The following is a 17,196-nucleotide window of genomic DNA, read 5'->3' as shown; positions in this document are numbered from 1 at the left end:
CCCCAGGCAATCAGAGATTATGGGGCCATACAGTATACACACACACACACAGTATACAATCACACAGTATACACATACATGTATACACAGATGTAAAAAAAACACAGATTTATACATACTGTCCCTGGTTTTACTGAGGTTGGCAACCCTGATGGGGCCCCCTAGTGGCCCAGGGCCCTCGGGCAGTGCCCGAGTGGCTCAATGGTCAGTCCGCCCCTGACATAGTTACATAGTAGGTTAGGTTGAAAAAAGACACAAGTCCATCAAGTCCAACCTATACAAACTTAGAGCAGCCTTGCAGCCAGTGACATGCGGCAACCCTTCCGATTTGATCTCTCACAATAGGAATATTCGATCTATAGCCAACAACCCAATTGATATGCCACACACAGGGAAGTGTCTTCTTGATGGCTAGTTGGAGGATCATATTGTAAGTTATTGATCTGTCTCTGTTGTCCACCATGCAATCCCATCATCTGATCGGTCAGAATGCAGTCGGATTCAAGACTGTAGCAGCTCAGTGACGATTGATAATTTTCCACCCTGTCTGACCGACTCCAGTTTAGTTGAATCCAAATTAAATTGATAGGAAAGGTTAGTTACGGGTATTCGATTTGTTTGCAGATTCAATCATTTTGTAACCGATTTTTATAAAGTGTGAGCTGGAGTTTGGCTTAAATTCGTTAGTGTATTTAAATCTGTTAATACATTTAACACTCCCCTCCACCCCCCCCTTCCAGACTGACCATTTTGTTGCCTGCTGTGCCTCCTGTTCTCATTCCTCCAGAGTTATGTCTAATACAGGAGGCTTGTTACTGGTCAGATCACCAGGTGAAAGCAGAGCGGAAAAAGCAAAAAAAACGAATGCAGCCGCCACATCTAATGATTGATAAGCTGCAATATATATAATTTTTGGGTTTAATATCGCTTACAAGCTGTTCCTTACCTTTTTTTTAAGCAAAGGCTTTAGTTTATTTACACACATTGGGGACGATTCAATAAGGCATTTCCAAACTTTTTTTGGCATTCTGGTCAGCATGAAAATTTCGAGGTCACGTTCATTATAGCTGCGCGATCGTTTACTTGCGTGAATGTTCTCTTGCTATTTCTGACACTTGCTACAAATTCAAATTGTTATGATGTGGGACGCCTTTAGGCCTCAAGCAGATATTCGCCAGCACACCAAGGAAGAAAGATCACATGACAAAATAGTATAGTGCAACGTTTTTGGAGCTACGCAGGACCCCTTTGTCAGGCAACACCAAAGGGTCCGGCGTGGCTCCGAAACGTTGCACTATACTATTTTGTCATGTGATCTTTCCAGAATAATAATAATTTAATCCATTGATCCTGACCGAATCTTCAACTCCATTTGCGGAAATGCAGCCCCAAGCTTGCAAGGAACCTCCACCATGCTTCACAGTTTGGCTGCAGACACTCATTATTGTACCGTTTTCCAGCCCTTTGCTAACCAACTGCCTCCTGCTACAGCCAAACATTTCACAATTTGACTCGTCGGTCCAGAGCACCTGCTGGCATTTTTCTGCACCCTAGTTCCTATGTTTTCATACGTAGGACATGGACACAAGGATGATCAACCCAATGATGCAGGAAAACATAAGAACTTGGGTGTTAACTGTTATGTACTGATATTGCGGGGCATCTAATGGTGGGCTGCAATGAATTCTTTGATTGAGCAGAGAGCAGAGGAGAGGTGATGATGTTGTGATCCCCACCTCCTCCAATCACAGAACTCCTTGTGTTCATTGAAAAAATACAAGGCATACTGTGAATGGCGGAAGTGCCTAGTGAGCGTCCCCACTGTGGTCAGTGTGTAGAAGGGAAGCCGCTCAGCACAGGACCTTGAATGATCAGTCGATGGTTAGGAGTGGTCAATGTGCGGTCAGGGTGGTCTGTGATGGGCGGTCAGGGTGGTCTGTGATGGGCGGTCAGGGTGGTCTGTGATGGGCGGTCAGGGTGGTCTGTGATGGGCGGTCAGGGTGGTCTGTGATGGGCGGTCAGGGTGGTCTGTGATGGGCGGTCAGGGTGGTCTGTGATGGGCGGTCAGGGTGGTCTGTGATGGGCGGTCAGGGTGGTCTGTGATGGGCGGTGGATGGTCTGTGACGGGCGGTGGATGGTCTGTGACGGGCGGTCAGGGTGGTCTGTGACGGGCGGTCAGGGTGGTCTGTGACGGGCGGTCAGGGTGGTCTGTGACGGGCGGTCAGGGTGGTCTGTGACGGGCGGTCAGGGTGGTCTGTGATGGGCGGTGGATGGTCCGTGACGGGCGGTGGATGGTCCGTGACGGGCGGTGGATGGTCCGTGACGGGCGGTGGATGGTCCGTGACGGGCGGTGGATGGTCCGTGACGGGCGGTGGATGGTCCGTGACGGGCGGTGGATGGTCCGTGACGGGCGGTGGATGGTCTGTGACGGGCGTGGTGGATGGTCTGTGACGGGCGGTGGATGGTCAGTGATGGGCGGTGGATGGTCAGTGAGGAATGGTGGATGGTCAGTGAGGAATGGTGGATGGTCAGTGACGGGCGGCGGTTGGTCAGTGACGGGCGGCGGTTGGTCAGTGACGGGCGGCGGTTGGTCAGTGACGGGCGGCGGTTGGTCAGTGACGGGCGGCGGTTGGTCAGTGATGAATGGTGGATGGTCAGGCCGTGATTTCATCCTGTTGTTTATGTAGGCCCGCTATGCTGGAAGATCGTGGCCATCGCTGTAGTAGCACCGACTCTCGGCTTCCCCTCAGTGGCCCCTCAGGTGTGAGATATCCATCCTTACGTCGTGCCAAGCTGGACCAATATAACTATTTAATACACATCATACCTGGAGGTCTGATTTTAAATTTGAACTTGTTCACTATAGGAGTGAAATCTCAGCTCCACCCTAAACCATGAAGGTGTTTAGTGGGTAACCGTCCTCCGGCCAAAAAAACGTCCACCAGTCCTGGAGACGTTCCATTGGCGTTGGAGGGAGCGGGGCGGGGGGGCTGCGTGCGTCCGTTCTTCCCGGTAATGGTTTTCGGCCTCTAATGGAGGCGCACAGGACTCGGGGAGGTTGGAGTTATTTTGTCTGGCAGGCGCTCTCTCTCTTTGAAATCAGATCAGTGTCGGTTCTGCTTTCCTGAGGAGGTCCCTGCGCCGTCGAGGAGTAGGAGTGGTGATAATACAGAGTTTGCTTTTTTGCTGGCGCCAGAACGACTGTTTATCTGGAGATCTCGCCAATTACAGGCGCTTTCTTAAAGCTGCAGTCACCACGACCCCTGTTCTCTCCTCCTGCTCCCATTCTGTCCTCAGAAATGCCATCTATTCTCCTCCTAGAAAGAAAACTCCCCCTCTATAAAGAGCTGAAAGGGAGCCGGCCACCCCTCCCCCTACCTCCCTAGAATATCTCAGTTTTTTTTGTTTTCCTTTCTCTCCATTTCCTTTTTTTTTTTTTTTTTTTTCTGGGTTGTTCCTCATTACTTCACTCTTCTTGTAGCCCAGCATAGCATTGCATTTTTATTTAAAGGGGAAAGCAATTCCAATGAGCAGACATTTGTGTTAGGGTGAGGGGTGGTCTTCAGAGGTCTGACAGGTCAAGCCAAATTAAGCAATTTAGAGACCCATCGGATGGATTGGGGAGGCAGGAAACCCCTTATAGTGTAGTGCAGCCCTTCTCAAACTTTTTAACATGGGGGGGATCCTTGAAATGATTTGTTTGCTTCAGGGAACCCCTGATAATTACTCTCTGCAGCTCACCATACATTAGTGTGATGGTCAGCAGGTAAAACGTTCCTTACATTGGTGATCAGTGGGAAGAATGTCCCTTACATTGGTGATCAGTGAGAAGAATGCTCCTTACATTGGTGATCAGTGAGAAGAATGTTCCTTACATTGGTGATCAGTGGGAAGAATGTTCCTTACATTGGTGATCAGTGAGAAGAATGTTCCTTACATTGGTGATCAGTGGGAAGAATGTTCCTTACATTGGTGATCAGTGAGAAGAATGTTCCTTACATTGGTGATCAGTGAGAAGAATGCTCCTTACATTGGTGGTCAGTGAGAAGAATGTTCCTTACATTGGTGGTCAGTGAGAAGAATGTTCCTTACATTGGTGATCAGTGAGAAGAATGTTCCTTACATTGGTGATCAGTGAGAAGAATGTTCCTTACATTGGTGATCAGTGAGAAGAATGTTCCTTACATTGGTGATCAGTGGGAAGAATGCTCCTTACATTGGTGATCAGTGGGAAGAATGCTCCTTACATTGGTGATCAGTGAGAAGAATGTTCCTTACATTGGTGATCAGTGAGAAGAATGTTCCTTACATTGGTGATCAGTGAGAAGAATGTTCCTTACATTGGTGATCAGTGAGAAGAATGTTCCTTACATTGGGGATCAGTGGGAAGAATGTTCCTTTCATTGGTGATCAGTGAGAAGAATGTTCCTTACATTGGTGATCAGTGAGAAGAATGTTCCTTACATTGGTGATCAGTGAGAAGAATGTTCCTTACATTGGTGATCAGTGAGAAGAATGCTCCTTACATTGGTGATCAGTGGGAAGAATGTTCCTTACATTGGTGATCAGTGGGAAGAATTCTCCTTACATTGGTGGTCAGTGGAAAGAATTCCTCTTACGTTGGTGGTCTGTGGGAACTTATCATCTGAGAGGCAGACTTTGCTCATTGTTTAAGGAATGCCTAGCAACCTCTGGAGTAACCCTAGACTTCCATAGAACCTGGTTGAGTAACCCTGGTTGTAGTTGGTATTGCCGTTGAATCAAAACTAAAAATAATAGATGTTGGGTAGAAAAGGAAAAACAAAATAACTTCCACCTGGTGAGGTTGTGGTCACCTCGTGGGGTAAGCACGCGACCCACCATGATTGCAGGAGGAGATGACCCCTGTCCTCACGCAGGATAAGCTCAGGTGCTCTTCAAGTCTCAGTGGTCCTGATCCTGAGTCCTCTGGGGACTATAAGACGAGTGGTAGGATTCTTGGTTAAGAGAAGGACGAAAGATCCATCAGTGATCCGACAGAGATGCCCGTTAAAGTGTGTGGAGGGATTGTGGCGTGTCGAGGGGTGGGTTGGAGTCTAAGCTGCTAGGATTACCTTTTTCTTCAAGCAACAGTGCTCACACGCAAACAACGCTCGTCCCACATGTGATGTATCACTGCAAACGTCCGATCATGGACAGTAATTCTAGCACCAGGCCTCCCCTGTACATCTAAAGTGGTAACCTGTAAAGGCTTTTAAAGCATAGCCTAAGGATAGTAAAATGTACGTCGTTTGTCGCCATTGCACGAGCGTGCGCAGTTTTAAAGCGTGACATGTTTGGTATCTATTTACTCAGAGTAACATCATCTTTTATATTTTACCAATAAATTGGGTGATGCATTGTTGTTGTTTTTTATTTTTTGCATTAAAATTAAAAAGTGTCTTTTTAGAAAAAAAAAATGCATTTTAAAAATCGCTGTGCAAATACCACGTGATGTAAACTAATTGCAAAACCCACTAATTTATTCTCTAGGCCCTCTGCTTTTAAATAAATATATAATGTTTTGGGGGTTCTAAGTAATTTTCTAGCCAAAAAATATTGTTACATGTGAACAAAAAGTGCAAGAAAAGGCCTGGAGGTTCAAGTGGTTTTCTCAGTTCTGAACGCCTGAGAGGCGGGAAGGACCAGCGGTCGTGTTACCATTGTCACAGTGGTCGCATGATCAGAATCCAACCTTTCATCTGGACCGAGACCAACTTGGTGGTCTTTCTTCTGGCTTCTTGTCCAGTGATCGGAGTGGGGGCTCAATGATGCAGACAGCAGTTCTGAAATAATGTCACCGATCGTTGTCTGTGTAGGGTGCCATGATGTCATAGCCCTATTGGGTGGGTCCATAATGCTATGGGCTTATTACCCTGCAAGGGGACCAGTGCTAGACCACAGGAGGGCCGCAGTCTGCAGGATGTGCTGAGCAGATAACTAGTGACTAGGGCTGAGGAGTGGATAAAACCAATGAATGCCTGGAGTCTTGTGATGTCATAGTGCCATGATAGTTGGCCCATGGAGCCAATGTTTTTAATATGATGAAGAGCCGTAAATGTTGTACCTGCTCTGATTTTAATGTGTCAGCCTTGTGTGGGGACTTGTAAAAAGCCCTACAGCTTAAGGCTCCTTTTTTTATTTATAACACTTGAGGGGATATATAATAAAATTTTATGTATGTATGTATGTATGTGTGTGTGTGTGTATATGTGTGTGTGTGTGTGTGTGTGTGTGTGTGTATGTATATATATATATATATATATATATATATATATATATATATATATATATATATATATATATATATATATATATATATATATATATATATATATATATATATATATATATATATATATATATATATATATATAATATTGCATAGCTATTTGCTCTAGTGAACCTGCCTGTACATTGAATCTGTAAAAAATGGGCTAAAATAAATGTGCTTTACTAGTTTTTTACTTCTTAACAAATATTCTTTGATTTATGGCCAGTGGTAAAATACTGCATTATGGCCAAGAGATGGCGCTAAGGAGCACAGGAAATGCATATGTATTTTGTAACAAGAGATACAATGCAACAGTTCTAGAGAATGCTAGAGGGAATTGGCAAACAAATGTAACCAATGTTTACATTTTAACCTTTTCTAGAATTGTTACATTATATCTCTTTTATTACAAAAATGTATTTTCTGTGCTCCTCTGCTCCATCTAGTGGTCATAAGTGTTACTACTGCCCATAGCAGCCTTTCTCAACCTTTAGGCCTCATGTACACTGCTGCTGGTAAACGGACGTTTAGGATCAATTGGGCGTTTTTTTTTTTTTTTGTTTTTCAGCTGCCCCCTGAACTCTCCTCCGTTATCTTATCAGTACATGTACACAGGGTCGTTTATAGTCGTTTCTAGGCAGTTGAGTTTAGAAGCTTTTTTTTGGAACGCAAAAAAAAGCGTTCAGGTCGGATGTTCAGAAGCATTTGAAACGCCAAATGCCTGTAACAGCTTGTAAACGTGGTAACTCGTGGTTAGCCCGGTTTCGTTTACAGGTGTTTTTAATGGAGATACTTTTTTTTTCAAAATGCCCCTAAATGCAAACGCGGCTAAACGCGGCATGTAAACCTGGCCAAACTGATGTTAACGAGTTAAAAGTTAAATCGATCGGGAGGTTTTAAAACGTCCCGTGTACATGAAGCCTTTTGCTACAGAGGAACCTTTGAAAACTTAAACTTATTTCATTGGTGGTCAATGGAAAAATGTCCGAAAGATCCCCCCCCCACACACACACACACACACACACACATTTTGGTGACCAGGCCATTTTTTGCAATACGGTACTGCATTACTTGCGCGGTCATGCAACGCGGTACCTAAATATATAAGGTTTGTGATTTTTTTTTTTTCCCCACAAATACAACTTTCTTTTGGTGGTATTTGATCATCTCTGCGTTTTGTTTTTTTTTTTTCGCTACAGTGTGTTTGAAAAAGTATTCACACCCCTTGAAATTTTCCACATTTTGTCATGTTACAACCAAAGACGTAAACGTATTTTATGTGATAGACCAACACAAATTGTGAAGTGGAAGGAAAATGATAAATGATTTTCAACATTTTTTAGGAATATGTGAAAAGTGTGGGGGGTACATTTGTATGGCGCCCCCCGGAGTCAATACTTTGTAGAACCTCCTTTCTCTGCAATTACAACTGCAAGTCTTTTTGGGGATGTCTCTACCAGCTTTTCACATCTAGAGAGGACATTTTTGCCCATTCTTCTTTGCAAAATATCTCAAGCTCCGTCAGATTGGATGGAGAGCGTCTGTGAACAGCAATTTTCAAGTCTTGTCACAGATTCTCAATGTGATTTAGGTCTGGACTGTGACTGGGACATTCTAACACATGAATATACTTTGATCTAAACCATTCCATTGTAGCTCTGGCTGTATGTTTCGGGTCGTTGTCCTGCTGAAAGGTGAACCTCCGCCCCAGTCTCAAGTCTTTTGTAGACTCTAATGGCGCATACACATGAGCTGACTTTATGGCTGTCGGACAATTCGATCGTGTGTGGGCTCCAGCTGACTTTTTTTTCCCCCAAAAGTTTGACGGACCTAGAAATGAAACATGTTTCAAATCTTTCCGACAGACTCGAGTCCGGTTGAAAAGTCCGCTCGTCTGTATGTTAGTCCGATGGACAAAAACCGACGCTAGGACAGCTATTGGCTACTGGCTATGAACTTCCTTGTTTTAGTCGTCATCGCGTACAAATTCGTCGGACTTTGGTTGATCGTGTGTAGACAAGTCCGTTCATTGGTAAAGTCCACCAGACCTAGTCTGCCGTAAAGTCCGCTCATGTGTACGCGGAATAACAGGTTTTCTTCTAAGATTGCCCTGTATTTGGCTCCATCCATCTTCCCATCAACTCTGACCAGCTTCCCTGTCCCTGCTGAAGAAAAGCATCCCCACAACATGCTGCCACCACCATGTTTCACGGTGGGGATGGTGTGTTCAGGGTGATGTGCAGTGTTAGTTTTCCCCCGCACATAGTGTTTTGCTTTTAGGCCAAAGAGTTGAATTTTGGTCTCCTCTGACCAGATCACCTTCTTCCACATGTTTGCTGTGTCTTCCACATGGCTTCTCGCAAACTGCAAACAGGACTTCTTATGGCTTCTTTTTAACAATGTCTTTCTTCTTGTCACTCTTCCATAAAGGGCAGATTTGTGGAGAACACGACTAATAGTTGTCCTGTGGACAGATTCTCCCACCTGAGCTGTGGATCTCTGCAGCTCCTCCAGAGTTACCATGGACCTCTTGGCTCTTCTCTGATGAATGCTCTCCTTGCCCGGCCGGTCAGTTTAGGTGGACGGCCATGTCTTGGTAGGTTTGCAGTTGTGCCATACTCTTTCCATTTTCAGATGATGGATTGAACAGAGCTCCGTGAGATGATCAAAGCTTGGGATATTTTTTATAACCTAACCCTGCTTTAAACTTCTCCACAACTTTATTCCTGACCTGTCTGGTGTGTTCCTTGGCCTTCATGATGCTGTTTGTTCACTAAGGTTCTCTAACAAACCTCTGAGGGCTTCACAGAACAGCTGTATTTATACTGAGATTAAATTACACACAGGTGGACTCTATTTACTAATTAGGAGACTTCTGAAGGCAATTGGTTCCACTAGATTTTAGTTAGGGGTATCGGAGTAAAGGTGGCTGAATACAAATGCCCCCCCCCACTCTTTTCACATATTTATTTGTAAAAAAAAAAAAAATTGAAAACCATTTATCATTTTCCTTCCACTTCACAATTATGAGCCACTTTGTATTGGTCACATAAAATCCCAATAAAATACATTTACGTTTTTAGGTGTAACATGACAAAATGGGGAAAATTTCAAGGGGTATGAATACTTTTTCAAGGCACTGTAAATATAAAATATATATATTTTATTATTTTTTTTTTTTTTTTTATATATTTGTACTTTTAAATTGTGTAGATAAAACGATCTCATGTCCTGTAGAATTATTATTGTGGTATGGCTCTGTCTTTAATGAGCAGAAATTGACATTTCGATCTTTTCTCTTTTACAGAATCTCCCCCTCCTCCATATACTCGTCTTTCTCCACAGTTTGAGCAAAAACCTCTGGGTGAGTCCCCATGATTAATAAACTTGTAATTATCTACAGAGAGAGTTTTCTCCCAGCCCTTGTTCTAGCGACTAATGGCGCTGTGCGGCCTGTTTGTGTAAACTAATGAAGGGATGTTCTTAACATTTCAATATGGTTTTATTGAAGAGTCTAATACAGATATATAGATATGACGGCTTTATTTTAAAGCTTGTAAATGTTGTTCTTTAATATAGAGTTCACAGAACTGATCTTTCTTACATTGGTGATCAGTGAGAAGAATGTCCCTTACATTGGTGATCAGTGGGAAGAATGTTCCTTACATTGGTGATCAGTGAGAAGAATGTTCCTTACATTGGTGATCAGTGAGAAGAATGTTCCTTACATTGGTGATCAGTGAGAAGAATGTTCCTTACATTGGTGATCAGTGAGAAGAATGTTCCTTACATTGGTGATCAGTGAGAAGAATGTTCCTTACATTGGTGATCAGTGAGAAGAATGTCCCTTACATTGGTGATCAGGGAGAAGAATGTTCCTTACATTGGTGATCAGTGAGAAGAATGTCCCTTACATTGGTGATCAGTGAGAAGAATGTTCCTTACATTGGTGATCAGTGAGAAGAATGTTCCTTACATTGGTGATCAGTGAGAAGAATGTTCCTTACATTGGTGATCAGTGAGAAGAATGTTCCTTACATTGGTGATCAGTGGGAAGAATGTTCCTTACATTGGTGATCAGTGGGAAGAATGTTCCTTACATTGGTGATCAGTGGGAAGAATGTTCCTTACATTGGTGATCAGTGGGAAGAATGTCCCTTACATTGGTGATCAGTGGGAAGAATGTCCCTTACATTGGTGATCAGTGAGAAGAATGTTCCTTACATTGGTGATCAGTGGGAAGAATGTCTCTTACATTGGTGATCAGTGAGAAGAATGTTCCTTACATTGGTGATCAGTGAGAAGAATGTTCCTTACATTGGTGATCAGTGAGAAGAATGCTCCTTACATTGGTGATCAGTGAGAAGAATGCTCCTTACATTGGTGATCAGTGAGAAGAATGCTCCTTACATTGGTGATCAGTGAGAAGAATGTTCCTTACATTGGTGATCAGTGAGAAGAATGTTCCTTACATTGGTGATCAGTGGGAAGAATGACCCTTACATTGGTGATCAGTGAGAAGAATGTTCCTTACATTGGTGATCAGTGGGAGGAATGCCCCTTACATTGGTGATCAGGGGGAAGAATGTTCCTTACATTGGTGGTCAGTGAGAAGAATGTTCCTTACATTGGTGATCAGTGAGAAGAATGTTCCTTACATTGGTGATCAGTGAGAAGAATGTTCCTTACATTGGTGATCAGTGAGAAGAATGTTCCTTACATTGGTGATCAGTGAGAAGAATGTTCCTTACATTGGTGATCAGTGGGAAGAATGACCCTTACATTGGTGATCAGTGAGAAGAATGTTCCTTAGATTGGTGATCAGGGGGAAGAATGTTCCTTACATTGGTGGTCAGTGAGAAGAATGTTCCTTACATTGGTGATCAGTGAGAAGAATGTTCCTTACATTGGTGATCAGTGAGAAGAATGCTTCATACATTGGTGATCAGTGAGAAGAATGTTCCTTACATTGGTGATCAGTGAGAAGAATGTTCCTTACATTGGTGATCAGTGAGAAGAATGTTCCTTACATTGGTGATCAGTGAGAAGAATGTTCCTTACATTGGTGATCAGTGAGAAGAATGTTCCTTACATTGGTGATCAGTGAGAAGAATGTTCCTTACATTGGTGATCAGTGAGAAGAATGTTCCTTACATTGGTGGTCAGTGGGAAGAATGTTCCTTACATTGGTGGTCAGTGGGAAGGAGGAGGAGGACACACCCAAGGAGCTCTCTGAGAACCAGCCTTTTTTTCAAGCCTGGGCCTTGCCTGTTAGCTTGGCCCAGGAACAATGCCTGATCCTGGGGGAGGCCCAGGGAGGGATCCCCCTGATGACATGGGGCCTAGTGAGGAGGAGGTGGAGGATCTGACTGTGGGTCCAGGCCCTGGTATGGATGCGAGTATCTTCAGACAGAAGATTGTTGATCGCTTTAGGGAAATTGGAAGGGCTGAAGAGAAACTTCAAGTTTTGAAAACTAACCATAAGAACTTCAAAGCCAAATACTTCCAGGCCTGGAGTAGAAATCGCACAGCCATGAAGCCTGAGTTACAGGAATTGGAGGAAAAGGTAAAGCAGCAAACTTTATTGTTGGAAAAATTAAAAGCCAGAAGTGGAGCTTTTAAAGAAAAATTTGAGAATGAGAAGAGATTTGCCAGCCAGTCGTCAGTAAGTCGCATGGATCAGCAGCCTCAGGTTATGGATGACCCGGGTCCATCTGCCTCTGCACCTCTCCCCCCATGTAAGGCCTTGGAATCGCCAGCGGCAACCAGCCAGGGGGTTGAGAGTGAGCATGGCACCCTGACCTTCATCCGGCGGATGGAGTCACCCCTGAGAGCAGACAAGTTTGCCATTTCTGGTGATCCATCAGAAATCCCTGAGGATGAGAGGAAAGATAAACCAGGGAATGAAGATGGACCTGCACCAAACACCCTGAACATGGATGTTTCTACTCCTGCATTTGCTGAGACCAGTAGTTCCTCTATCAAGTTTTCTCCATGTGTTGCACACAGTATGGCTGACACCAGCAAAGAGATTGCCTCACCTGAGCCTCTCTGTGTTCCAGCAGAGCTGATTGATGGTGATGGGGGAGGGGATCAGCACATTGCACCATGTGCAGTGGAAGCCATGGAGGTGTCAGACCAGCCTGCTGAAAGTCCTGTCCTGATGGAGGAGAACAGGCCAGCTGAAGATTCCACCAGCACAGCAGTGGGAACTGACACTGTTGGGAAGACTGCAGGAACTGTGAATATACCAGCAAGTATTAAGAATGACAGTAATGATAAAACTATGAATGTGGTGGGTGGTGGTGAAGGGGTTAATACTGCTGGGAAAAATAAAAATGACATTGCTCTCCCTGCTCAGCAGAGGAAAGACTCAGCGATTGTGCAGACCAAATCTGTACAATCGATATCTGCCAGAAATGTGACAGACGGTTCAAAGCACACAAATGCTTCTTCTGCTGGGAGAAATGTGGGCAGTTATGCGTCTGTTCTGGGGAGTCGCACCAAAGAGGGTGGAGGGAATTTTAGTGGTCACAATTTGGGGGGGCTTGGTGGTGGGATGGTTGGTGGGTACAGGAGGAGGAATGTGGTTCAATTGAAGTGGGAGGGGGAGGGGACCCCACCAGTAAGGGGGAGGGTGGCTGAGTTGGTTCTGGAAATGGGGTTTAAAGCATCAGATATCTTTGCTTTGATTTGCCCAGTGGGGAGTTATGAATTTGATTTGTCCTTTGTAAAACCTGAGGGTTTGGATTTATTTTGGGAGCGATATAGGAGGTGCAAGGGCCTTCCGCAGTGGAGTGGTTTGGTGCCAAAGGTGATTTCCAGGCAGCCTCTGATAAAGTCGGTGACGATCCTGGTGCATAACGAATCCATACCAGAGGCTGATTTGATAGTATGGCTACGCCGATATGGTGAGGTCCTCGCTCCACTGCGGAAGGTCCTTGATGAGCATGGGATATGGACAGGGGCCTGGACAGTCTCACTAAAATTGGGGGTGCTTGGAAATGTAGTTCAACACCTTCCCTGTTCAGCTTTTCTGGGGAGGGATAGGCTGACTATTTTTTACCAGGGTCAGCCTAAGGTCTGTAATAAATGTGGTGACAAAGGCCATTTTGCATCTACCTGTACCCGTAAGAAATGCTCACTGTGCCAGGATCTGGACCATTTGGCTAAGGATTGTACTGAAATTCGGTGCAATTTGTGCCAAAAGCTCGGTCATCCTTATAGCCAGTGCCCGGAGGCATTACATAACTTGCCAGGATTGGAGGCTGAGTTGCAGAGACTTGATAAGGAGGATGAGGCCGCTAAAACTGTTATTGCCCCTCCTGTTTCTGTTATATCTGTTCCAGATTCTGTTTCCCCTAGTAATGTGGTCCCTGAGTCTGTCCCTCCTGTTTCTGTTACATCTGTTGTTTCGGATTCTGTTTCCCCTAGTAATGTGGTCCCTGAGTCTGTCCCTCCTGTGTCTGTTACATCTGTTGTTTCGGATTCTGTTTCACCTAGTAATGTGGTCCCTGAGTCTGTCCCCCATGTGGTGGTCCCTAATCCTACTGTACGTAGATCCTCCAGACTGGCAGAAGCTGCTGGGGGGGCAGGTTTGGCGGATCTTCCCACTCGGCCTCCAGTCCCTGTCCCTCAGCGGCACAAACGTGGTCAGGGGAATGTGGGGGTGCAGGATGGGGGTGGGGCTGATAGAAGGGTGTCCATATCCTATGTCTCACCCTCTGTTGAGGGGGATTCGGATGATGAGGGGTGGGAGAAGTTTAGGAGGAAGAAAAAGAAGAAGAAGAGGAAGACAAGTAAAGTGGTCATTTCTTCCTCAGGGTCGGACCCAGGAGGGGTTTCTCTTGGTAATACCTTTTCAGTTTTGTCAGGTGATGATATGTCTGATATATCTTTCTCTTTATCATCCATGGATGAGGGGGAGTCACGTAGTCTGAAGAGAGCTGTTTCTGGTGATGAGAGTGTGGCAAAGGTTAAGAAACGACTACCCCAATCATCCTGATGGCAGTTCCCACTCCGATAAAGGTGGCGACCATTAATGTCGCCAGCATTAAATCTGCAAGAGCTCGTGATATTGCCTTATTTTTGCTCAGCGAGTTTGATGCCGAGATTTTATTTTTGCAAGAGACCTGGCTCAATACTTTGGCCGATGTCCATCTAGCAAAAAGGGAGTGGAGATGCGGTCCCTCCTTTTGGTCTCTTGCGGCTGAGCCCTGCAGCGGAGTTGCGGTCCTTTTTAAAACCGATATGGTAACATGCCGGCGGGTAATTGAGGTAGAAATGGGGAGATGCATGGTCTTGGACGTCTCTGTTAGGGGGCAGGACCTGCGCCTGATCAATATCTATGGACCGCAGTCAAAATGGGGCAGGAAATGCCTCCTCACAGAGATCAAGCCCTTCCTTTTTACGTCCCAGCAGGTTGTCTTTGGAGGTGATTTTAACACCATAATTAGGCCTGAAGACAGGAGAGGCTCCATAGACAGGCTGGGTTACGATAGCGTTTTTCTTAGAGATATGGTAAGACAAGCAGGCCTGGTAGATGTGCATATTAAGCACTGCCCTGGCAGCACGGGATTCACATTTCAGAGAGGGAATAGTCAGAGTAGGATAGATAGGTTTTTTTTAAAGGAGAACTCTGCTTTCTCGGCTCCTGAGTTGAGGGCGGTGGAGTTCTCTGACCACTGTATGCTGTCTGTGACTCTGAATGCCTCAGACACTCCACCCAGGGGAAGGGGTACCTGGAAACTGAATTCGGCTCTCCTGGAAGATGTAGAGGTAAGACAATCCTTTGAGGATTTTTTTCAGGCACAGGTTTCTATTCTGGACTTTTGCAGCAGTAAGTCAGAGTGGTGGGAGCTTGTGAAACAAAGGACAATTGGACTTTTCAAGGCCATAAGTAAGAAGAAGCAGCTTGGTATGTACATTGCCTACCAGCATTTGCGGAGGAAGCTTGATCGTCTTGTCTCGTATAGAGGAGATCCAGGGGAGATCTCTGAGGTGAAGTTTCTTCTTAGGAAGTGTCAATACGACCGGCATGCCTCCTTGGTTCTGGAGAGGGATTATGGAAAATATCACTCGCCTGATCCTTACCAGAACTGTAAGCAAGGCATAGCAGTTAAGACGGTCATAGGCCTGAGGGATAGTACGGGTTCCCTGAAGTCCAGATCAGGGATCCTGGAGATCTTCAGGTCATATTATGCAGACCTTCTGGGAAGAAAGGACCTTTGTCGGGACAGGATGGAAAGCTTTCTGGATTCTACTCCAGGATTGGGAAATGGTACATTGCCTTTGATGGATTTGACAGAACCAATTTCAGTGGATGAGGTAGTTCATGCTATAGAGAAGCTGGCTACCAAAAAATCGCCTGGGCCAGATGGGTTGACAGCTGAATTCTACAAGTGTTTTAAGTCCATTCTGGCTCCCTTTTTAGCAGAGGTTTATAACAGCTGTCTAGAAGAGGGTTCGCTCCCTCCCTCCATGAGTCAATCCGCTGTGATTCTTCTGTCAAAAGGTAAAGACCCCTCAATGATTGAGAACTGGCGCCCCATCAGTCTTCTTAATGTTGATAGAAAGATCCTGGCGAAGATTCTTTTTTGGCGCTTGTCGTCAGTAGCAGGCGATTTGTTGTCCAGTCATCAGCACTGCTCGGTCCAAGGTAGAAGTACCTTTTCAGCGGTTTTAGCTGTCCGGGAGGCTTTGGAACGATGCAGGGCTGCTGGATGGAGAAAGTACTTGCTGGCATTGGATCAGGCGAAGGCTTTTGATAGAGTCAATCACGAGTACCTGTATTTGCTACTTGGTAGATACGGCCTGCAGGGGAGGTTTATAGATTGGCTGAAGACATTATATAGAGGGGCTGAGAGCTTCCCACTGGTTAATGGTTGGGTTGGACGGCCTTTTGAGGTTAGCTCTGGTGTGCGCCAGGGATGTCCTCTGAGCCCCCTGTTATATGTATTCGCAATCGACCCCTTCATAAGAAGGCTAGAGAGTGGATCTTTGTGCGGGGTGCCTTTGGGCATTGCTGGTGTGCCGCCTCTGAAGGTCGTGGCCTATGCCGATGATGTGTCTGTTATTGTCTCTGGGACAGAGGAGGCGCAGGAGGTGGTCTCTATGATAGAGCAGTACACGGAGGCTTCTGGTTCTAAAGTCAACCATGAAAAGAGTGAAGTTTTCTGGATGGGTGAGGAGGGTGAAAGCTTCGAACTTCCGGATGCCTTCCCAGAGCCCCAGCAGGAAATTAAAGTGTTGGGTATCAAATTTGGTCCTGGTGACTATGGTCATCGAAATTGGGAAAGCAGGTTGGTGTGTGCCAATGCCAAAGTAGCAAGCTGGAAGAAATGGAAGCTTTCCTTGAGAGAGAGGGTTGACTTGATCAAAACGTACCTGGTCCCAATCTTTTTGTATGTCAGCTTCGTCTGTATCTTGCCAGCATCTCTCTATGCAAGGGTGTACAGCTGTTTTTTCCAACTGTTATGGGGAAGTAGGCTGAACCTGATCAAACGCAATGTAACTTACCTGTCTAGGCGGGAGGGTGGCCTAGGAATGGTCAACCCAATAGTTTTCTTTTCTCTGCTCTTTTTAAAGTACAATCTTGGTAACATGCTAGCAGAAAACCCGCCGGGATGGGTGGGCATTTTTCAGTCTTGTTTTAGGCCTTTTCTGCGATGCTGGGAAGATGGCGGGCCAGTGAAAAGTCTGAGAGTCCGACATGGCAAGCTCCCGGCTTATGTTGCCCCGTGTCTGAAAATATTTCGGCAGTGGCAGGTGACAGTGGAGGATATCAAGTCCCTCCCCAGGAAGCTTCTGGAGAAGAGGATTTTGAGCTCTGCTTTCAGTGTGTCACTGGCCTTAAGGGATTGCCCAGGCTCTGTAATGAGGGAGGGGTTGCGTTTAATCAATTT

At 45.3% G+C, this 17,196-nt stretch overlaps 1 protein-coding gene across 1 annotated transcript in view; it reads left to right on the top strand.

Annotated features, from left to right (window-relative positions):
- SMAD6 (SMAD family member 6) overlaps positions 1-17,196 on the top strand; it is a 78,700-nt gene that overhangs the window by 22,714 nt on the left and 38,790 nt on the right. Inside the window, exon 2 of the mRNA XM_073618293.1 lies at positions 9,600-9,656. Coding sequence (XP_073474394.1) covers positions 9,600-9,656 — 57 coding nt within the window. The remainder of the gene's footprint in view (positions 1-9,599; positions 9,657-17,196) is intronic.

Source organism: Aquarana catesbeiana, linkage group LG03 (genome assembly GCF_042186555.1).
Source record: "Aquarana catesbeiana isolate 2022-GZ linkage group LG03, ASM4218655v1, whole genome shotgun sequence".
NCBI lineage: Eukaryota > Metazoa > Chordata > Amphibia > Anura > Ranidae > Aquarana > Aquarana catesbeiana.
Note: the sequence above shows the minus strand (reverse complement) of the source record. Positions and strands in the feature narration are given on the sequence as shown.